The 23,666-nt window shown below is 39.8% G+C and overlaps 1 protein-coding gene across 1 annotated transcript; it reads left to right on the forward strand.

Moving 5' to 3' along the window:
• The first annotated feature begins 994 nt into the window (after positions 1-994).
• RASSF8 (Ras association domain family member 8) lies at positions 995-21,707 on the forward strand. Its single transcript, XM_065423370.1, has 4 exons — positions 995-1,112; positions 15,994-16,880; positions 20,655-20,799; positions 21,586-21,707. Exons 1-4 carry the CDS (start codon positions 995-997, stop codon positions 21,705-21,707), a joined length of 1,272 nt encoding a protein of 423 aa, XP_065279442.1.
• Positions 21,708-23,666: the final 1,959 nt, after the last annotated feature.

Below are 23,666 nucleotides of genomic sequence, written 5' to 3' on the forward strand. Positions count from 1 at the left end.
TGGAAACCACTGCCTATTTCAGCTACTGAACTAGTGCCAAAAGATTCTGCAACGAGTTACCAATCCCGTGAGAGATCCAATCAATGTATTAGGGCCTTTTTATTTATTTTCTCACTTTTATTTTAGGAATTACTTTCTGCCCATTTCTCAAAATGTTGAGTTTTCTGTTTGTAAATACTTGCCAAGTACTATATGGTAGGCAAAAAACTTGTATGAAACCTTAAAGTTTATTACTTTAGAGTAAATTGATGTAGCTGGGGGAAAAGAGGAGAGCGAGTAAAGAGACACTGGTAAAATTAAAATCATATTTTAAATTAACTGTTAGTAAAACTGCAGGTTATTAAAACCATATGAATTTTTAAAATGGGGTTTACTCTTCCTTATTTCTGCTAGGTTTTTTTATTTTTATTTTGTGTCTATGAAATTTTCTCATCTTGAACAGGAATGATCAGTTTCATTTTCTTGTTCTTGAGACCTACCACAGTGCTGCTGTTCTAGGGTTTCCAGCTCTAAAAGAGAATGCAGAAATGCCCTCAAGGTGGGGAGGGATAGCTCAGTGGTTTGAGCATTGGCCTGCTAAACCCAGGGTTGTGAGTTCAATCCTTGAGGGATCTGGGGCAAAAACAGTACTTGGTCCTGCTAGTGAAGGCAGGGGGCTAGACTCGATGATCTTTCAAGGTCCCTTCCAGTTCTAGGAAATAGGATATCTCCATTAATTTAAAATGAGTTCATTTAAAATAAAAATTGCATCTCTTTCCATGTTACAAAACCTAACTCGGTTTAAAATGTTTGACATTGAAGTATGCCTCCCCCACCCCTAACCCCATAAATGTTAAGTAAATTATTGTTTGTTTGTAATATAACTTGTCAATGCCGTACACTAAAAGGCAGAATTATTTTCTTTTCCAGCTGATGACTAGAAGTCAGCCTCATCGTCTTTGGTGTAGCTGTAAACATGACTTGACATCCTGATGACTGCATTCATGGCTCTTGGATGATCTGGTGCACCATGGAGCTCAAAGTATGGGTGGATGGAGTCCAGAGAATTGTTTGTGGGGTCACTGAAGTCACAACTTGCCAAGAGGTGGTGATAGCCCTGGCTCAGGCTATAGGTATGGAAAAGGATTACTTGGATTGGTGGGAATGAATTGGTGTGATGTATTTTATTAAACCAGATGGAGGATAGCCTAGTCTCCTGAGGGTTGTAATACTCGAGTTTAATTTTGGTTGTTGGGTTTAGTGTGGGGTGGTGTTGGTGGCCTGTGATATACAGAAGAGGCAGACTAGATGATCTGGTGGTCCCTTTCTAGACTTAAACTTTGAGGCCCCTCAGTGTTTGGCTAAAATATATAGCTATGATGAGTTATTTGAAATTTGCAAAAAGGAAATGTATGCACATATCGGCAAACTTTTTAGTTCTGCATGAAGTTACTCTCCAGCTAATAACATGCTGCTCTTTGTTTGAGTTTGTAAATACAGCCCACGTATTTTCTTTAATAGACTTTAAGGACTAAACTGTCAGTGCTGGTTGCTAAGTACCAAGGAAAAACTGAGCTAGCATAAAATAACTAGCTGTCTTTTATACAAGCTGGTGATATTCATTGAAATTATATACACTGCAAGTATTCCTAGCTGCCCATCAATAGAGTGTAGTCTCTTCAGTTCTTCTCTTCTTAATGTTACCCTTTCATTAGCACTGTGTGGTGGTAGGTGTGTCTTGAATATCTGCATAAGAAGTGTGTTCAGTGTTCTGGATGCTATTTGCTAAGACAGTTTGTGTAGACATCATTCACTCGAGTACTTGCAGGGTATGTCTATCCTGGACATTAAGCCCGGGCTCGGACTTAGGTTTTAGCCCCTCCTTCCATCCACACACACATCAGTCTGACTCAGGTCAGCAGGCACTCAGGATCTAGGTCCTAGGGGTTGGGTCAGAGCCTGAGTCCCATTGTGACTCAGGTCTAAGCTCTATCTTTTTGCAGCGTGGCCACAGATCTGGCCATAGACCCAAGTCAGAATATCTACATAGTGCAGCATGGACGTGTTAGCTGGACTGAGAGACCCGAGTCCAGCTATTGTAAGCCCAGGTTTACAGTGCTCTGACACCCGAGCACGGACTTAGAAACACTGAGTCCATAACCCTGAGTCCCACAGACCCAGGCTTAGTTTGCAGTGCAGACATACCCACAGTGGCCATCTATCAGTGTTGCCAGACTGTTCTCAAATTTAAAAAAAAATAGTTACAAAGTCGTGGAGCCCACTCAAGTAAGAGAACCCATGCCATGGAGAACCTCTGGTGACACCACCTCAGCAGAACAGTGATGGGCTGAGAGCAGCAAAGGTCCTCAGCCCTCCCACACAGAGTCCAATATTGGGGTTTTTGGCAAGAGACCCCCCCAAGACCAGCAGCTTTGAGTTCACAACCCTTTGGGATGAATAGAGCAGTTCACACCTCTCAAAGCTATAGCTTCTCTGCAAAGTTCAGCAAACATTGGTGCATCAACTACACTTGGGTCATGTTTTCTTTGTAACAGTGAGGGCTAGAAATATACTTTATATTATAATTTTAGATTACTTTGACTCTAGGAGCTGGGGCCACAGGCACATTCCTGTAACATCTATCCCTTAATCTGGCCCTGTTGGCCAGAGACCTACCTCTAGAGCTTTTTCAGATCTCGCTATATTTCCCCCACCAATCAACCCTTTCTCTCATGATCCAACATCTTCCCCATGCTTCTAGGGCCTACTGAAGGACATCAAGCCTGTTTGATAAGTGGTTTGATGGCACCCACACGCAGCAAAATTTGCATTCTGCATGTACATCTTTAAAGTGAAGTCATTTATGTACCAAACTTAAATGGCTTATGCATTCGAGCTCTCCGGTACCAAAATGGAAAGGGATGCTAACCCTTTAGGAGAACAGACAGTGTGTCACTGCCTGCCTCCCCTAGGCCTTCTATAAAGCCTGTCATGAATTTTGAGATTGTGCATTCTATTGGATGAAATGACCTCTTTATTTCTTTAAAACTCACACAACAAGGGGAATAACCATCTCTGCCAGCAGCAAGTTAAGCACTGCCTTATGTGCATCCATACGAATTGATTTGTCCATCCATGCCAGCTTGTCAGGTGGCTTAGTCATCAGTAGCATCTGTCAGAGGGGCTTGAAAAAATTATAGCCACTTATAAGCCATCAGTGCCTTAGGAAAGCCCTCATCTGGCATTTTGCGGCAGATATGAGCCAGTCACTATTGGCCTCCACCTTGGCTGGTTCTGATCTTAAATTTTCAATGGTGCAGAGTCTGTGTCCTAGGTAAGTCACACCGGCCATGCCAAGCTAATAACCATCTGTCTCGGAGGCTGCTATTGGCATGCTTCCAAAGCTTTGCAGATATTCTTTTTGTTTTTCCATTTCTAACCGTACATAATTATGTGATTGTCCTAGATTAAAAACCATTGCAAAGCTGCACAGACCCATTAACCTGTTTATTGACCAACCTGGAATGTAGCAGGTACATCATTCATGCCAAAACAACACCAGGAGCTCTTGCAGCCGTCAGACTGATTTTTACAGTAGGATCGTCTGATGAAAGCACTGGCCAGTGGTAACTGCCATTACCCCTTAAAGTCATTCGTAGCTCACGAACCATCTCAAATACAATGCAGCTGCCTCTTTCCTCACAGTACTGAAGAAATAATTTTACAACAGGTTTTTTTAAAGGGCACTTGGGGAGGTCAGAAAGGGGCCACTCTGCTTTTGAGTTCTGCACTTTGTTTCTGTTCTTCACTACATCACTCATTCTTCCCTCCCCCCTTTTTTTTGGCTTGTGCTTTTGTACTTATTTACTCTAGCTTTTTCCTCTTTCTTTGTCTCTTGCCCTGGAACTGCCAGTCTCACCTCTGTCTAGCAGGAACTGACATGCTTTCTTCTTCTCACACAAGTGGCATCCCTCCAGCTCAGTCTCTATCTGGCACTCTTCCACCTGTATCTCTTTCAGCTTCAGTCGAATGGCTGCACTTCCTTTGTACACCAATGACTCCTGCTGTTTTGGCTCACCCAATCAGTGGTTCTCCGATTCCTGGACTTCCTCTCTGTCCCAAACCCTTATTGTGTGTTAAGCACCATTTGTTGATTTCTCCATTCCTTGCTGTGATGAGTGGGCTTCTACCAATCTCTTATTGGCCAAACAAATGACGACGACAGGCAGGAACACCATCTATCCCTGAACCCATAGAAGTTTTACAAGATACTGCCACTAAACCTAAATGTCACTGGTGTCTAAACTGCTCCTCTTCTTTTCTTCATTGTTTTAATCAGTTTCATATCAACATCTTCCCCTTGATGGTGCCCCTTTGTTAATGCAGACAGAGAAGCCTGAGCAGTAATATTTTGACACCAGAACTAACTCAAGCAATCATCACTCACTCCAGGGACCCTAACCTTAAACCCTAACCCTGATGCCTGCCTTCATCACCTCTTCCCTTGACCGTGGCCAGTTGGTGCTGCAGGTCTTCAAAAGTTATCACATTACAGACACAGAAATGCCATCAATCTGAGTGTTAGGCCTCACCTCACTCGACCAGTAAGAGACTGGTGAAAACCTCCTCATCTCAGGAAGGAATAGAGAAATCACCAAAAGTTGCTTACCCCTCAGTAAGGGCTTTGGATGGGAAAGTCAGATAGAAACTGAGGTGGAGGAATGCTATTTGACCACCATTCAAAACAATGGAGCTATGATAGTTTACACCAGGTGAGGACCTGCTCCCTGGGGACTTGGGGCCTGATCCTGTGGCAATTAGTAAGAGTTCTGCCACTAACATACTTTGATGTAGGATAAGGCTTTTAACCTGTGCCTTACAAGTTTGTGGCCCTTTCTGTTGGCCCTTCCATGTGCCTTACAAGTTTGTGGCCCTTTCTGTTGGTCCTTCCATGGAAAGCACATTTCTATCTTGTGTCCATCGAGATTGCATTTCTGATGGATGTAACTACTCAGGTATGCTGTGGAAAACAGCAAACTTTTCATGTAGAATCCCATTTGTTCCCCCTCTATATCTATAAATATAAAGTGATACTGCTCAAAGTTTTTACTCAAATTAGATTTCAGTTTCCATCTCACTTGGAAGTCAAAGTTTTTTTGTTTTGTTTTTAAATCTGGAGTTCTCCTTGGCCTTTAAAGAAACATGAAAAGTGCACAAATTTTGAACTAAATAGCAAAGTTGATTTTAAAAAAAAGATCTGGGAGATCATTATGGCTGAAAGAATACCACTTTCAGAAAATACATTTTCCTATAGCTGTGTCTTGGAAGGAGCTGGAAATGATTTAGCTGGAGGAGATGATCTACACTCTTCAGTAAAGAAGTAGAACTACCAAGTTGAAAAAACTTCCCACTGGAATATTGAGGAACAATTACGTTACACTGTACAGGTTTCATCTAGTACTATATGATTGTTACAAGGTGAGGAAAACTTAACCATGCTGGATGAGTCAGAGAAACACAATTTCCATAAAGAGAGAGAGGTGTTTTTTTCTCTCTTTCTCCAAAAGGTAAAATTAAAAACAAGCAGCTTATAGTTTAAATGGAAAAGCAGGAAGTCTCACTATGAAAAGGAACTTTTGCCAGGAGACGTGAGCTGCTTTTTCGATAGTACTCATCATTGGTTTTTTTTTATTATTATTTATTATTTAAAATAGACAAGTCCTGCTAGTTTTCTGCTTCTTACCAGCATTAGTACTTCTAATAATGTTTTTCTGCGAGGGGTCTTATGAACATTTCACCAGTGCAGCTTCTGATAAAGAGAATCTTCTCTTTTATTCCCCTTTTTTTAATGTTGGAAAACTACAAGCTACGTTTTTTTTAAAAGGAACTTAGAGGTGAAAACATGTCAGTAATATTTGTATTACAGCAGTGCTTAGAATCCCCAGACAAATCAGGACCCCACTGTACTAAGTACTATCCTGTCACAGGCCCCCGTCCTTCATTGTGGTACAAGTGAGCACAGCTGTCCACCCATGCAGATCACATTGCAAGTTTGGGGCTGTAGAATAAAAATGATCCCTATCTGAAAGAACATAGTGTGACCTTCCTACCTGATTAGAATGGGAAGCCCTAGGTGGATACTAGTAATCTTTCTTTAGTGTTTTTCCATTCAAAATTCCTCTCCCTACCTTGCTAAAATATGACTTATCCTCCAGAGGAAGAACAATGAATATTACTGTCATCAGTACACTTGTCCTGTTTTTCAGTAGTGATTTCCTCTGACTCCTACCCCCTATAACCACCCATTGCATTTGCTATGATTTCCTTCCCCTCCAGGGAATAAATGGGTCCTTAATAGTCAAAACGACAATGTATGTTTGTTTCATGGAAATAGAATATTTCAGTCTCCAGAAGATTAAATTTGAATTCCTAACCAAAGACCTTTTATGTTTTTTTTCTGTCCTAGTCAGTTTCCTGTGGAAAATAATTAAAATGACAGAATTGCTTTAAATAGGGATGTTTTTAGCTGTAGCAGAATATCAGCAAAACATGGACCCATTGAACAAGAAACACAGCTGTCTCTTCAAAAAATGCAGTCCATCAAAGCAATATTTTATTGGTTTCCTGGAGTGTATTTGTTTCTTTGTGAAAGCTAGATGGACTCATGAAGAAAGAGCAAAGATTTGTTAAAGTTGTTCCAAATATGCATTACTGCATTTTATGGCTTAGCTAGGATTAGATCTGGGAAATCACATAAACGCTACCTTTTTGGCGAGTAATTTCTGTTGAAGGAAACACCAAAGTTGGCTGTGGAACACACCTGTTGTAAAAACTCTGAGATGAAACTGAGTTGCACCAAATCTACAGTGGATTAGAAAAATAGAGCACATTATTGCTTGAGTTTGGGTTTTAAAAAAAAAATCAAAGTGTAATCATGTAATATAAAGTAGTACAGCTTAAAACTTGTGTATGTTACTTCTAGAGAGATGAGGTGGGTGAAGTAATATCTTTTCTTGGACCAACTTCTGTTGGAGAAAGAGACAAGCTTTCAAGTTACATAGAGCTCTTCAGGTTTGTGTAGCTCAAAAGCTGGTCTCTTGCACCAACAGAAGTTGATCCAATAAAAGAGATCACCTCACCGATCTTGTCTCAGTAATATCCTGGGACCAACACTGCTACAACAACACTACAAATTAAATATGTAACTTTGCTATTTCTAAAGACAGAGTTGTTAATAGAATGGAAGTATAAGATAGCAGTGAGATAGGATGACCCCACAACTTTGTCTTTTAGAATCTGGGATATTGCCTTTCTCAAATAAGTTTTTCTGACTTTTTTCCACAGACATAACAACACTGTCATCACATAAAATAAATTGTTTGTTTTTTGCTGCTCTTGTTAATAAGATGGAGTGTCTTGTCTAGTGGTAGAGAATGCAACTGTGAGCCAAACTAGTTTAGTTTATCATCAAATCTGCCATGACTTGCTCTCTGATATTGGGCAAGCTGCTTACTCAAACATCTTCTGCCTGACTTTACCCATCTGTAAAATTGTTATATCATGTGTAAGGCTTCATGTTTGTGTGGCACTTTGAGGTGCTCAGATGGAAGTCAATAGAGGAGTGCAGAGTATTTTATAGTAAAATAATAGCTTGCCAGAATATAGAGGTATTACCTTGTGCTCACACTTTTTTATTGAAGGAGGACATCATAAACTCAGGGCTTGTCTACATGGCAAGTTACCATGTAGCAAGGTGGGGTGTGAATCTACAGTGCATCAGCCTGCTGTACAGTATCATCCTGTGTGGACACTGCTACAGTCCACCCACAGTCCCAGAGTGCAGCTTGGTGTACAGTAGTGTTCTAGGACTTTTGCTGTGCTGTAGCAGTTTCCACATGGGACGTTACCGTGCAGCAAAGTGGTGCACTGTACATTCACACCTTGGCTTGCCGCACTGTAACTTGTCATGTCGACAAGCCCTAAGACCCTAGTCACATAAATACTTATGCCCATGAATAACTTGACACACGTGCAGTACCATTGAATTTAATAGGACTATTTACATCAGTATAGTTGAGCATGTGTGTATGTTTTTATAAGACTAGGATCTAAATCTGATTTCCATTACTTTCTGCATGGATAGAGATCATGGGAGCACATAGTAATTTAAACTCTCTAGTCTTTACTTTTAATTTTTTGATTCTTTTAATCATTCTTGACATTTAATGGAAAATGAGTTCTCAGGTAACCAGAGTAATGCCTTTAAATTGCTATGAATTTAAATTGCTTAAGCCTGTGTCACTTAGTGGATCAAATGTCAGCTTCATAGTTCAAAGGTATTGAGTTCAAACCTTAAATTTTTATTAAAATTACTAGCAATTATTTTTCCATCAATCCCATTAGAGCTTTAGCGTTGCTACTTTTGCTAAATCAAACAAAATCTGACCTAAAATGTTTCACACATTTAAAAAAAAAAAAGTTGATTAAAAGTACAGTTTAGCCATATGGAATTTCTCTAAAAACAACCATGTAAAAACAGCCTTTTAAATTGTCATGATAAATAAGACAGAGTTAAATTTCTCTCTTCCATCTCTTTCCTGGGGTTAGAACGCCACATGTGAGATCCAAGTAGATAGTAAAGGGACCAGATTAGTCCTATTTGTGTCTTACATTGGATAAACACACGGCTCTCTTTTCTAGCTGTTTTTATAGCAGTCACATTTTGACTAGCAATTGCCAGATTGGACCAGACCCAAGGTCCATCTAGTCCACTGTCTTGTTTTGACTATGGCCAGTGCCACGTGTCAGAATGAAGTGGAAGAACCTTGGTGGTAGTCACCTGTGGAATAACCTGGCAATAGGGAAAACTTCCTCTAATCCCCAACAGTTAACATTTGGTTTAAGCCCTGAGGTATGAGTTTATATTCCTTCCAAACTCTTGGTGGGTATTAATCCTGACTGTTGTAACTCTGGATATTGTTGTTATCCATACAAATGCCCAGTCCCTTTTTGAATCCTAATGAGTGTTATCTTATGGCAGTGAGTTCCAAAAGCTGATTGTACATTGCAAGGGAGAAGTACTACTTTTGTGAGTTAAAAATTCACTGCCTTTTATTCCAGGGAATGTCCCCTTGTCCTTTTGTATGATGAGAGAAGGTGAACAGAAGAACCTGCTCTATCTTCTCTATACTATTCATTGTTTGGGCCTCACAGAATGAATCTGTTCATTTCAAACTGGGACACTCTGGGATTTTAATTTGTTCTTCTGCCCCATGTCACTGTATCCTTTAGGTCCTGCTTTGTTTTTTTGTTTTTTTTCTTCTCTCCTTGCTTTACCCTACCACCAAAAACCTACCTTATTGATTGCACCTCTCTCTGTCTCTGTCTGTATAATTTGTCCTGCTTCTCAGGGTTTTTTCCCCTTCTTTCCCTTCTCTCATTCCTTGTTCATGTTACCGTCTCTTCTTGATCCTTCTTGTCTTGTGCTGGTCTGGCTTATGAAGACTGGGGATGGTGTAGGCACTGATTCTCTTTTCTCAAAGTCTCGCATTCTTGCTCTCCATTCCTTCACTTACCTTTCTATCTCTTTGTCCTCCACTGCAGTCAGGGCCCCTACTAGTCCAAAGATCTACCAATGAAAACTGTTGTGTCAGGGTCAGGAGACGAGCCAATATCTTGGCATGTTAGGAATCCAGACTGAGGCACAAGCACAGTGCTCTTCTTCACACCTCACATCTCGTAGTACAAGAGTAGATGTTGCTTCTGCGATAGGAGGTGCAGTGGGAGGGAGAGAAGCCTCCTGGCTTGATCTGGTACATAAGCACAGCAAAGCTATTAAAGGGACATTATTATTTGTATTACCATAGTGTCTAGGAGCTCTAGTTACAGAGCAGGACCCCACTTTGTACAAACAGAGCAAAAGGATGGTTTCTGAGGGCTTACAAAGAAGGCAGGAGCACAGGTGACTAAATGTCCTTGTATTTAGTTCAAATTTGAACAATTCCATTTTCAATCGGACCATCCCATTGAAATCCTCTTCTGTGCTTTCATTATCATTGCTACTAATACTGTTTATTATTTTGTATTGTGGTAGTAACTAGAGGCCCTAGCCCCATTGCACCAAGCACTGAGCAGACATATAACAAATACAGATGGTCTCTGCCCAAAAGAGCTCAGGGTGCGCGTATCACACATTGGGCAGTGCAATCGTGAAAATGTGGTGGTTGATTTTAAATGCTGTATTGTGGTCAGTTGTATTATGGCCCCAGCAAAGGTATTTCATGAGAGTGGAAATGGTACCGCTTTTACTTTGAACTTCCATTGGTTTTTAACTAACAGAAATAATAGTGTGTGGGATGATTGCAACCGAAGTGCTGAGCTTGTACAGAAGGTTTAAAATGATCACTGTTAAATAGGACCAGAAGCCTGCTCATTTTTAATTTTAAACTATAGTCATGAAGTATAATCTACAAATCCACATTTTTCAGGTTAGTTTAAAAAAGACCTTAATTCCACAGTAACTACTGTATATTTCATTAGTTTCATCATAGTTCCATGTAACTGTCTCTCTCTTATACCCTAAAACTTAGGTCGATGCCAGACTAGCAGTAGAGTGGACTGCCATACGAGGTGCTGGTGTTTCACTCTCCAGTGTAGCAGTGGCTGGCATAGCTCACTTGTTAGAGCTCACTCTGGCTGTCTGAAAAAAGGGATGTCTATGGGCTATGGAAGGAGCTGCGGCCAAACCTCTATACATGATCTTGCCCATTTTTAAAAAAATAACAAGCTCATACACATTTGTGTAGTTTCTGGCAATACACAGAACTACAAAACAGCCCATGGAAATAATTGTATATTAAAACTGCAAAGTACAGTCCTTATTACACTGTGTACTTCTGATGGAAGTGTAACAATATTAGGCTACTAGTGGAAAAATTGTTGGCGTATGTAGGGGACCTGCGTTTGTCACTAGCTTCTTCATCTCCTGAATTGCTGCTTGTCTAAAGGGAAATTGTATAGTGTAGGACTTCTGACTCCTTTTCTCTCAATAATGAACTTACTATATAATTTGTCCATCGATAGACAGACCATTTTCATTGGCACATTGACCCACCAGACATATACAAAAACAAAAGACTATTCTAAGATGCTACACATGTACCTTAGTGAGTAGAGAAAAATGTGTAATTGTATTGTTTGGGCTCTGAGCTAAGATGTGAAAAAAATTATCTAAGCAGGCATCGTAAATAAAAATTGTATTGTAATATATATGCACAAGAGGTCAGTGTTAAAACTGTGCATGCAACCTTAGCTTTTGACATTTTATGCCTTTTGGTGTTTAACTGTACAACTTTAATGTTCTCTCAACCTCATTTTTTGTACGGATTTCTGTGATTAGATATCTAAACTGCACAATTCAGAAAGATAGACTATGTCTTACTGAGTCATGAGTTGCTGGCATGGAACATATGCTGCAAGAAACAGAACACAGTGAATTTTTCTTTAACCTGAGAACCACTGTTTTTTATTAGGAATCAAAGCAGCTTGTCTTTGTTCACTAACAGTGGCAGATTACAAACAACGATTTAGCTTTAAAGGTTTCTGATTCTGAAACATTCTAAGGTTTGTTTTGAATGAACTTTGTTTGCATTTTTACTTGTGAATTAGCATTATCATTATAACTGGAGTTTGAAGTTTGTTTATAACAAAGAGGATTAATCTATACCATAAGTGGCCTGGAGAACAAATCAAATAATATTTAGCTTGGATAAAAGATTATTTTGTTTTAGGGCAGCACTGGATTCAAAGCATGGTTGTTGCACTATATAAAATCACTAACTCTGCAATCTGGGCCACAGTTTTTTGTGCTGAGTTGGGACCATTAAGTTTATTGTTTTAAGATTGTATGTTGACCTTGAACCATAACCCAAGATATGAACAGCTATGTTTTTGTCCAGCACCTCAGTAAATACCCTTCATGCATTTTCTTTTGAAATTGCCATGTTTATCCCCTTATTCTTCCTTGTTCTCATGTTGCTTTACAGTAGTGCATTTAGTAGCAAACTGAATGGAAATTGCATGCTAAGCACTCACCCAGTGGTCTGCTGTTTAGACTTACAAGGTTTATTTGGACCTGGCTCTTTCTGACACAAAATAACATTAGTAGCATTACTGTGACTGCAAGATAAAAGAGCTACGAGCCTTTAGGATTAACAAAGTTGAGTGCAAAGCTACAACCTTTGCTCTGAGATTCTGGAACATGTTTTTCCTCTCCTGGATTTGTAGTGTTTAATTTGCCATGGTGAACTGAATTAGGCTTGATTTACCATTAGTGACATGGATGCTTAGTACAAATTCTAAGATACTGCATGTTAAATGTAGAATATGTTGGGTTCGCAAATGTCTACAACTGTGTCTCTTGGCACATTGCCTCTTTTTCAACTACTTTATTCTAATAAACATTAAAACTGATTCCAAGAATTTCAGTCAAATAGATTGGTACACTTATAGAATTTCCTCCAATGCTTATCTTGAGTCACTGTAAACAGGTTTTTAGTTTTGAATTTGGCCTGCTATTTCCATTTTTACTTACCTCATTTTGTCTGTCTCTTTCATGGGGGTGGGAACGTGTGTAATCTTTACATACATACACTCTCCTTTCACAGAGGAAATGTATTGAGATCTATTCTTCCCTTCCCTCTTGCTAACTGGCTAAATATCATTAATATGACTATATGCAGTGGTGGTGTAGCCATGTCAGACCCAGGGTATTAGACAAATTGAATGAGGTAATATCTTTTATTGGACCAACTTCTGTTGGTGAGAGAGACCAGCTTCTGAGGTTACACAGAGCTCTTCTTCAGGTCTGGGCTACCTGAAGAAGAACTCTGTGTAAGCTCGAAAGCTTCACTCTCTCACCAACAGATGGTGATCCAATAACTCATCTTACATCCACCTGGTCTTGTTAATATGACTAGTCAGCTCTAGTTTTCTCTCTTCTAGTCAATCCCTCTCAATCTCTGTTTTAGTTCCTGGGCATAGTGAAGTAGGAGCTCCCAAAGTGAGACCGAAGTAATAATTTTGTATGCATTGGCTATATGCTGTAAAGCATGATTTCCAAGGATGGTCTGACTATATCAGATGATATCAACTAGTTGACCTACAACAGGTGTGTGTGTGTGTGTGTGTGTGTGTGTGTGTGTGTGTGTGTGTGTGTCCTAAAAATTCTATCTGAGGGTGCTGTCTTGAGAAAACGTAATTGCAAGCCAGAGGCAAATCTACACAAGATTAAAATACCTTTTGATGCTTTGGAAAGGGGTAGTGGTTTGGGGGATGGATATCTTTGCTTTGGATCTCCCCAGATGGCTCTGTCATGGGCTTGTTATGATACAACCTTAACTCCCCATCAGTCTCTTAAGTAAGGGTATGTCTATACAGCCCCACGGCAGCGAGCCTCCGAATCAAGGTAGACAGGCTCGGACTAGCTCTCTAAAAATATCTGTGTAGACAGTGCTTTGAAGTTGCAGCTTGGGCTGGAACTCAGGTTCTGAAGCCTCCTGGGCTGGGAGGCTCGCCCCCACGGACTGTGTAGACATACCCTTAGTGTGTCCAAAGCTGAAAAAGGGAAGAAATTCTATCCCATAGACATCCATTGTTCACATTTACCTGGGATAAGGAGCAATTACAATTGCTTCGGAAAAGGAGAAATTTTAAAAAGACTTGCACTTCTTAAGTGATGAAATAAACCCAGCACTGCCTGGCTCATTCTCTAATTTCCCCTGAAGAATGTGTTTATTGAGAGGTTGTATTAAGAGAGCATGTGATTACATTTTTCTGATAATTAGTAGTTATGGAGCTTATCACAAACTATTGCATAGCATGCTTTGAAAGCAGTTAGACTCTCTCTGTTTTTTGTTTTTGTTTTGTTTTTTTAATATAATGCTACTGTTTTTTTTTCAATAAAACAGTCTTCACAAGGTAGGGGGAATTCAGTTTTATTTTTCCCTACCTGTGAAGACTGATTTATTTTAAAATAACAATAGTGTTTAAAAAATAATGGGGGGGGGGGGTAGGAGACTAACATGTTGGCTCTATACTCAGTATTATAGATAGAAATGTAATCCTTTCAAGCCTATTGGTAAATGTTGGTAAATATCAGATTCAACACACACACACACACACACACACACACACACACACACACACACACACACACACACACACACACACACACACACACACACACACACACTCTGACGAGGAAAATATTTCTGTAGAGCTAATTGAAATTTAAGGATAAGCAGTATTTTTCTTACTTTGCCCAAGAAAATATTCAAGCCTGATTTAAGGATATTTACTTTATATGTTTTGACATGTGATGTTGATGATTTGTGTTTGAATGGTTATAAAGCTTTAACTTTTTGAATCTCAATATCTAAATAATTGGCTGATCTCCTACCTATTTTCTAGCCCCTTCCATAATTTCATGCAACTGTGAACATTTTAATCCATAAAAATGGGGAAATGATTACAAATAAATATGAATATCCATTGAATTTATAAAAAATAAAAATCTAATTCTGTTGAGTCTAATTATAGAGGAATGTAAGGAGGAGATGACCCTGGGTCCTGAATAAATATGTAAGGGATAATTTGGTGGCAGCAAAAACATAATTTATTTTCTCCTCTATTGAAAATATAACCATATTGCATTGTAAAGCCAGCTGCTTGGATAGAGGTCAGAGATCGTCCCAGCAATCGTAAAAGGATTCAACATATCAAAGCATCTTTCTGAATCCTCTGAAGCCCAAAAAAAGATCTGATTGGTTGCTGCTATGTAAATTTTCTGAGCCAGGTATCAGCAATCACCAAGTTTGGCATCCTCTAGTGGTGTCTCTTTAGCCTTATCTACTGTATGAAGTCTGGACATGGTTGTCAGCAACCACGTTAGTTAACACAATGCTGATCATGGCTTAGCAGTCATCATAGACTAGAATAATGCTGTCAGCATTGTCTTGGTTTAACTGGGGATTTAATTCTGGGTTACGGTCTTAATAGTAGTGGTTATTAACAGTGGCCCCTAAGTGATGAGTTATTGTCCAGAGGAGAACACAAAATTTAATTTTGCCAATTATGTAGGTGGAGATAGAAAATACCCTGGGAAACTTGTCTAGTCTCTCATTTGTCACTTTCTAATAATTTAACTCTTATCTTTCCCCATTGCTAGAATTCAGAGTTCATTGGATCACTGTTATAATGTAGACTAGGTGGCTTGATATATTGAAATGCAAAGTGAAATATGATTTTCTTTTCCTATAGTTTCCATGAGGTATTATGTTTCAAATCACAAATTCAAAGGAAACCCAGTACTAATTTGTTCATTTACTCTTGTATGTTAAGAGAACTTGTCTTAGTGCAATTCATGACTAAAAAGAAATAAAATAGTCGGGGCACCCGTCGTATTACTTTTTGCAAAATTATACAAAACAGATGTTCTTGCCCTCACTTAAAACATGTTCTAGTATAGTAGATGACTTTGTCTTCATCTGTGTTGGAAAGCACCTTGCTCCCTATGGGTGCAATTGCAATCTAAATAATAGTAGATTAACGCTGTGTAGACTAACAATTTTCAAAGCATTTTATGGGAGGTACATACAAAAAAATCTATGCTAATCCTATTGTAAACTAGAGTTGTACATCTGCCTCCCATATACCACTTCTTAAATGTACACTCTAAGATCAGTGGGAGACTAGTGCTCTGATATTGAACTTGGGATATTGAGTTTGATCCAGGAACCTACTGGATAAAATTCTATCGTGTGTGTTATTCAGGAAATCGGACTAGATTATCGTAATGGTCCCTCCTAGCCTTAAAATGTATGATGGGATTATTTAGACTATGCAACACTCTTATAACTTGTCAGTAGATATCCTTATCCAATAGTTCCCTCTGTTGGACTGTTTTAGGTATTACACATGCAATTTTCACCTTTCTCATTATCCTTTCTCCCCTAGGTCGTACTGGAAGATACACACTGATAGAAAAATGGAGAGATACAGAGAGGCATTTGGCACCTCATGAAAATCCTATAATTTCATTGAACAAATGGGGACAGTATGCAAGTGATGTGCAGTTAATATTACGCCGCACAGGGCCATCCCTCAGCGAGAGGCCGACTTCAGACAGCGTTGCTCGAATACCTGAAAGAACTTTGTACCGACAAAGCTTACCTCCATTAGCCAAGCTAAGGCCTCAGAATGACAAATTAATAAAAAGGAGAGAGCCAAAAAGGAAGTCTTTGACCTTCACTGGGGGTGCAAAAGGGTTAATGGACATTTTTGGGAAAGGTAAAGAATCTGAGTTCAAGCAAAAGGTGCTCAACTGTAAAACAACAGCTGAAGAGTTGAAAAAACTGATCCACCTCCAGACTGAGAAACTTCAGTCCATTGAGAAGCAGCTGGACTCAAGTGAGGCTGAAATCCGGTACTGGGAACAGAAATACAATTCCAGCCTGGAAGAGGAAATTATCAAATTTGAGCAGAAAATCAAAAGAAATGAAGTAGAGATTGAAGAGGAAGAGTTCTGGGAAAATGAACTGCAGATTGAGCAAGAGAACGAGAAGCAGCTGAAGGAACAACTCCTGGAGATCAGGCAAAGGATCCTGGAGTCCGAGAGCAAGTTAAAAGACTATATGACTCAAATCCACAGAATGGAGAGTGGCCTTGAAGCAGAGAAGTTGCACCGGGAAGTTCAGGAGTCGCAGGTGAATGAAGAAGAGGTCAAAGAGAAGATTGAGAAGGTGAAAGGTGAAATTGATATTCAGGGCCAACAGAGTCTGAGGCTGGAAAATGGCATTAAAGCTGTAGAAAGGTCATTGGGCCAAGCCACCAAAAGATTACAGGTAAGAACACTTTTTCTGCCTGGGGAAAGATAGCAGGTTTAAGTTTTAATTAGTCCAAGATCTGACTGAGCTGGTTAGAAAAACAGGGAAAATCTTCCATGACAATTTTTGTAAAAAATTTGTCTGCCTTTTCTCCATCAGAAATTTTCAGAATTTGCAAGTTTTGGACCCAGCCAGTCCTAATACCATGACATAAATGATTCTGTCTCATCTCCTACCCCCCCCCCCCTTTTTTTTTTTTTTTTTTTTTTTTTTTTTTTTTAACTGCCCCTTAGTCTCTCAGGTTAGGTGATAAAGATTTTTGTGTGCTTGCTCTTTAAATATTCAGAGGGACTCAATTACTTGAGGAATTCGTGCTGAATGCAGCACAGAACATTTCACCTCTAGTTGCAGATTCAGTGGCAGGCAGTAGGGTTGTCAGGTGTCCAATTTTCAACCAGAACGCCTGGTCGAAAAGCGACCCTGTCGGCTCCGGTCAGCACTGTTGACTGGGCCATTAAAGGTCTGGTTGGCACAGGGCTGGCAGGCCCCCTATCTGGCTTCGTGCGGCTCCCCAGAAATGGCAACATGTCCCTGCAGCCCCTAGGCAGAGGCACTGCCAGTGGAGCTCCACGCGCTGCCCCTGCCCCGAGCGCTGGCTCCGCAGCTCTCATTGGCCGGGAACTGTGGCCAATGGGAGCTAAGGGGGTGATACCTGTGGGCAGAGGCAGCGCACAGAGCCGTCTGGCTGTGCCTCCGCCTAGGAGCCGAGGGATATGCCAGCAGCTTCCTGGGAGCCATCTGAGGTAGGAGCTGCCCAGAGCCCTCTCCTGTACCCCAAACCCCTCATCCCCTGCCCCTCCCCAAAGCCTGCACATCCAGCCCAGAGCCCGCACCCCCTCCCACACCTCAACCCCCTACCTCAGCCAAGAGCCCCCTCCCATACTCCGAACCCCTAGGCTCCAGCCCAGAGCCTCCTCCTGGAACCCAAACCCCTCATCCCTGGCCCCAGCCCAGAGCCTACACCCTACCCCCCTGCCGCAGCCTGGTGAAAATGAGTTAGTAAGGGTGAGGGAGAGCAAGCAACAGAGGGAGAGGGGATGGAGTGAGCAGGGTGGGGCCTCGGAGAAAGGGCAGGGCATGGGTGGGGCAAGGGCATTCGGTTTTGTGCAATTAAAAAGTTGGCAACCGTAATTGGTAGTGACCCAAAGTCATTACCATCTGTTGGCTGTTCAGTGACCTGTGTGAAATCACTGAGTGGTCTGAGTTCCTAGTGGATGAGTGTCCACATCTGACATAGCCGCTATTACCACCATATTTGATACTATGGTTTGGCAGTATTGGCAGAGGCCTGGACCCTCCTCTTACCCTACGAAAATAGTCCCTTTTTTAAAGTCAGCGTTTGAGTGACATTGGGATAATGAAGGTTGAAGCTTGCACTACCTGTCTGTCCTTTGCCTTTTTGAGGCTGAACTTCTGTCTCTCTAGTGCTGCTCTCCGGAATCTTCCATGAGCATAATATTTAGAAAAAAGATACAGATCCAAAAGTAGTATCAGAGTGGGTGTGTTAAAGTAACTAATAGCTTATAAAACAATTGTTTGGAGACTAGTTCTTCCTTTTCCCTACCTGACCTGTATGAGTTCAAGATTTTGTTTTCTGTCTACCTCAGGCAATTATAGAGCCCATATCACCAGAGAATCAAGTCACTGCTTTTTTATTCCCTGCAAAAGTTAAAGATGTCACTTGGACATAAGTAGAGCATGAAATAATGAATATAAATGGAAATCCAGTTTGTAGCAAATAGTGACAAGGGGGGATACAATGACACTGGGAAGCAAATTTCCCTATTCCTGGCATGTCTAATATCCCAGGCACCCTAGAATTAAGGCACTCAGTTTCAGTTGGTTATAGCACTGTTATTTATTTTAATATCCTGTATTAAACTGCTGCTGCATTCCACAGTGGCTGAGTAGTGTGAAGTGATTCTGCTGTCACTATGTAAAGGACTTTGGGATCCTTAGAATCACTGTACTGTATCAATTTAAGCTGTTTTTACTAAATAAAAATATGGTTAATTTGGGCATCTGAAACAAAACACATGAAAACTCTAAGCATATATGTCTAGCCACCCATCCCCGGCTTCCAGTGATATTACAAATTATCCTTTTAGTTACTGTGATGCCAGGAGAACCCCCTTTTCATTTATTTATTTTTATTTTATTTAAATAACAATGCTGATAACATCCACTGAGGCTAACACTGAGTTCAAACTCCCATTCTCACTCTCTTTTTCATATGCTCTGGCTGTCCCAAGCAAATTCCTATTAGGCTAAATTGTCAATGCTTGTTCTCAACCTAAAGATGATTTTTTCCAGAAAGTTTGAGCAAAATCAGTTCAGCTGTGTTTGAGTTATGCAAGAGAGAGGAGGATATATGTTTCTCCATAATCTCAGACTGAAGTGTTAGTACTTGCATAACTAGCTGATTTGAAATTAGACATTTTAAATGTGGCTTGTTTGTTATGGTCTTGGCTGAATAAGGAAGGGAGGAAAACTGGTTAAGTAGTTCTAAGGGTATGAACATGTAAAGTCAGCATTTTCATGTATGCATATGAGAATTTCCTAATCACTCTTCTCCCTCTGTATTTTTAAGGACACCTTCAGTCAAGCATATGCTGTGATTTAGCAGTTTTCTTTTTTCCTTGCCATTGGCATTTTTAGAAAAGAAGATTTTAAATGCCAAAAAAAAAAAGCACTGATGCAATGTTTGGTGTGAGACCTCAGGAGAAAAACTTCAAAAGCTCTTAAGTGATTTAGGAACTTAATTCGATGGGACTTAGATACTTTTGAAAATATTACCCTCCAGCACTCAGAAGTTAGGAAATTCCAAAGGCTGAGGTTATTCACAATGTTAGTGTTGCCACTTGCATGTTTTTAGCGTCTTCTGATCCTCTTCCTTTTGTTAAATGAATGTCTCAGTGCATTACTGTTTGTGTATTTTATAGGATAGAGTAAACAAGTACAGAGTTAACATTGTGGGGGGAGGATATCCATTTTTGGAATTTCCTGACATTTGAGAGCATGATTTCAGAATGTAATATATTAATGCGAGCTGAGACCAAATAGATTCTGAAGAATTTTGGCAAAAATCTGTGAGGACTTGTTTTCTTAAAACCAGAGCAATTTCTGAAATGTACTTGCCAAACAAGTGCTAGATACTATATACACCCATACACTATATACACGAGAAGCAGTCCCTGCCCAGAAATGCTTACAGTCGAAATATACAAGACAAGGGTATAGAGAAAGGAAGTATCATCCCCAGTTTACAGACAGGAAACTAAGGCACAGAGTAATTAAGTGACTTGCCCAAATTATACAAGAAGTCTGTGAAATTGGAGCTAGATTTTCAGGGTCCAGACCAGTGCCTTAAACAAAAGGTCAGCCTCTGTAGCATTCAGGATATGGATTATCAGAGCCTCTTGCTTCTGTTGTGCTAAGTTTCTGTTCAGGTGACTTGAGTAGTGTCTGAGAGAGGACAAGGAAGCAAATATAAAGATATGATAACTGCTAACAAGTAGATAAGTCCATATGAAGCAGTATCATTTTACTTTTGTAAGTTATGCAGCAAACCATCTTTCAACAAAACAATATCTTAAAAACTAGTGACTTTCTATTTACCCGTCAAAGAAAAAAAATGACTTGCCCCAGAGACAAATGGATGGATAGAATTTTGCACGTCTGTTCCAGACTTACCCACCTCTAAACAGACTCTTTCCCCCCCTTTCTGTTTAGGACCGAGAACAAGAACTGGAGCAGCTAACGAAGGAGCTAAGACAAGTAAATCTCCAACAATTTATCCAGCAAACAGGAACAAAGGTCACAGTGCTACCAGCAGACCCTATTGAAGTGGAGGCTTCACACACACAGCTCGAAAGAGGTACAAATTTGGAAGTTTTGTAAGGAGAAAAAAAATACACTTCTCTCTTCCTTTAACACTAATACACTAAACATCAAATGAACTCTTTATTATCTGCTAGTCCCTCAATATAACAAAATAGCAAGAGTATGCTATGTAAGTTCTCTTTTCATACATTAAAAAAATCTCACATTATATACACACACACACACACACACACACATATATACATACACACACACACACACACACATATACATATAATTATAAATATACTCATGCAAATTATGTTTGTGGCAATGATGGAACCACTGTTGTACCTAGCAGGTGACTGAGCTTCTGCTGTGACAGCCCCTGCAGGTCCTCCCTGGACCTTCATCTCAGCCCATCCCTCCCACTTTTTAAACATCTTCTGAAAACACTCCTTTTTCTGAGGCCTTTATTGTCAACCCCTGTATAGAGCTCTTCCGCTAATGATGCCATGGTGTTTCTTTTAGGAGGGCAGTGAGTTGGTACTTTGAGTGTATGTCTACATGAGTCCTCCTGTATATGTGCACTGTCTGGGGTGGGGGGGGTGTTATATTTTCAAAGCCAACTAATAAACAACTCGCATTAAAATGAGTGGCAGTTGTGTGTCTTAATGTCAACCATTATACAGTCACTTGTGTATATATTCTATGTAAATTATGTTTGTGCTCCACTCAAGCACACTGGTAGGCCAAGGAATAAGTGTGTTCTCTAAATGTTACAAATAATATTTAGTAATTATTAAGTAAATCATACTAATTATCATCTTTTTTTGTGTAGAGACAACATTTCAGTCTGGGTCCCTGAAACGCCCAGGTTCATCAAGGCAGCTCCCCAGTAATCTTCGAATTCTACAGAATCCACTGTCATCTGGTTTTAACCCTGAGGGCATTTATGTATAACAATATATACCTCTTTTGAAGAGGACCTATGAAGGTACCATGGACAGTATAAGTTCCTTCCTTTTTGATTCTACCAATGATGAATGAAAGAAGCTTTTCCTCTTTAAGCCACCACATGTTGCGTTTCTTCATTCTACACACCACGTGGAGCCCTGCACTAATGCAAAAGAACAAAGGAACTGTGTAGCTACACAGCTGGCAGTGTTGAAGTTGCTGTCCAATAACTATTGATGCAAGAGCCTTCATTTTTATTCTTGCTACTTCAGAAGCATTTAGAAAAGTATTATTCCATATATAGGCATAAATAAAACACTGAGTGAGCAGAGTGAAGGAACCTGTTTGCAACTGGTTTAAGGTTTAATTTATTCCATGCAATCCATGGAGGTGTGAATGTTGACCTTTACGGTGTCTTTTGTTTTATTATATTAAACTTGTGACTAATTATATAATATCGTATTTCTCAATCTGACCAGATGACTTGTGTGTGTATAAATGTCCAGTGTTTCATCACATTAACAATTCACAACCACAAGAGTGTTGTGGGGGTGCTGTATCTTTAAAATAGTCTCTAACCACTGATTTTGTTTGTTACATTGTGGATTTTGATGCATCATATCACATCCATTGCTACCTTTTTAGGCTTGAAAGGTGAGTTTGTGGGATTAGCTTCCTATTGATTCTGCCTTGAATGAACCATTAAAAGATTATGGAATTTAAAGCTGGCTTGGTAAGGATATTTCCAGCATATGATTGAGGATGCACTAGTTAGACAGTATTTTATTATATAGAATGTATATTTGAGATATTGTGCCACATTGCGTATGCCTTTTGAGAAACAAACAATATAAGGGGTCTTCATTGTATGTCTTACTAAAAAGGGGTGTGAGGCTTTTCACTGTGTGTGGTTTTTACTCTTCTTTTCACCAGCCAGGACAGTGTTCTTATTTTCCTGTAAATGTTACTATTCTTAAAAAAAAAAAAAAAATCCACACACACACACCATTTAGCAAAATGATATATAAAATTGCTGGGGTGATATCCTGGTCCCATTTGAAATTAATAGCAAAATTCCCATTGAGTTCACTGGGGCCAGGATTTCATTCCTGCTCCCCAAAATGTTATGGAACATGTTTTTCTTTAGATATGCAAGACTATTTCTGGTCAGGGTTTTATAGAGCATGTATTTTACAAGTGAGAGGTAGAAGATAAACCTTCACAGATTCACTAGGAGACTTCCGTTTATTTTTACAATGTTTTGAGGTCACCTAGTACAACCAAAAATAAAACAAGGTTTAGACAAAGTGGCTCCCCAGCAGAATGTAAGAGTAAACACGTACAGGTACATCACTTCCAAATAAAGTGCGGTTATGATGCTAGGCCCTGGTCCTGCACTCGGATCAATGCAGTGGACTCCTGAGTCTGTGCAGAACACCATTGGCATCAGTGGGACTCCTTCATGACGACCTGGGGGTCCAAATGCATGGATCTGATTACAGAATCTGGGCCTTATGTATTGCATTTGGACTGCCTATTATAACAGCACCAGCTATTGCCATCGCATGCCTGCAGATCCCTTTGACTTCAGTGGGAGCCATGCCAGTGCATCCAGAGCAGAATTTAGCCCTTGGGGTCCCCAGAAATCAAAATCTAGAGGGAGAATCCTGATTCCATTGAAGTCAATGGCAGAACTTCTTTTGACTTTAGTGGGATCAGGATTTCATCCTTGGTGAGTAAAAACCCAAGCTTTAATTACTAAAGAATAATATTTCAGAAATCTTTTTATTTTTAAAATATAGATGTTCCTGTTTGGATTTACTTGTGCCCAGATAAATACGAAATTAATTTTCTTATTTTAAAAATGACCATGAATTTCCACATCAGAACGGTAACTCAAAGTTTGAAGGATACAGCATGAGATGAAGGAATCACCGTTTAAATGAAATTTTTTTCATTTCTCTT

Source organism: Emys orbicularis, chromosome 1 (genome assembly GCF_028017835.1).
Source record: "Emys orbicularis isolate rEmyOrb1 chromosome 1, rEmyOrb1.hap1, whole genome shotgun sequence".
NCBI classification, from domain to species: Eukaryota; Metazoa; Chordata; order Testudines; family Emydidae; genus Emys; species Emys orbicularis.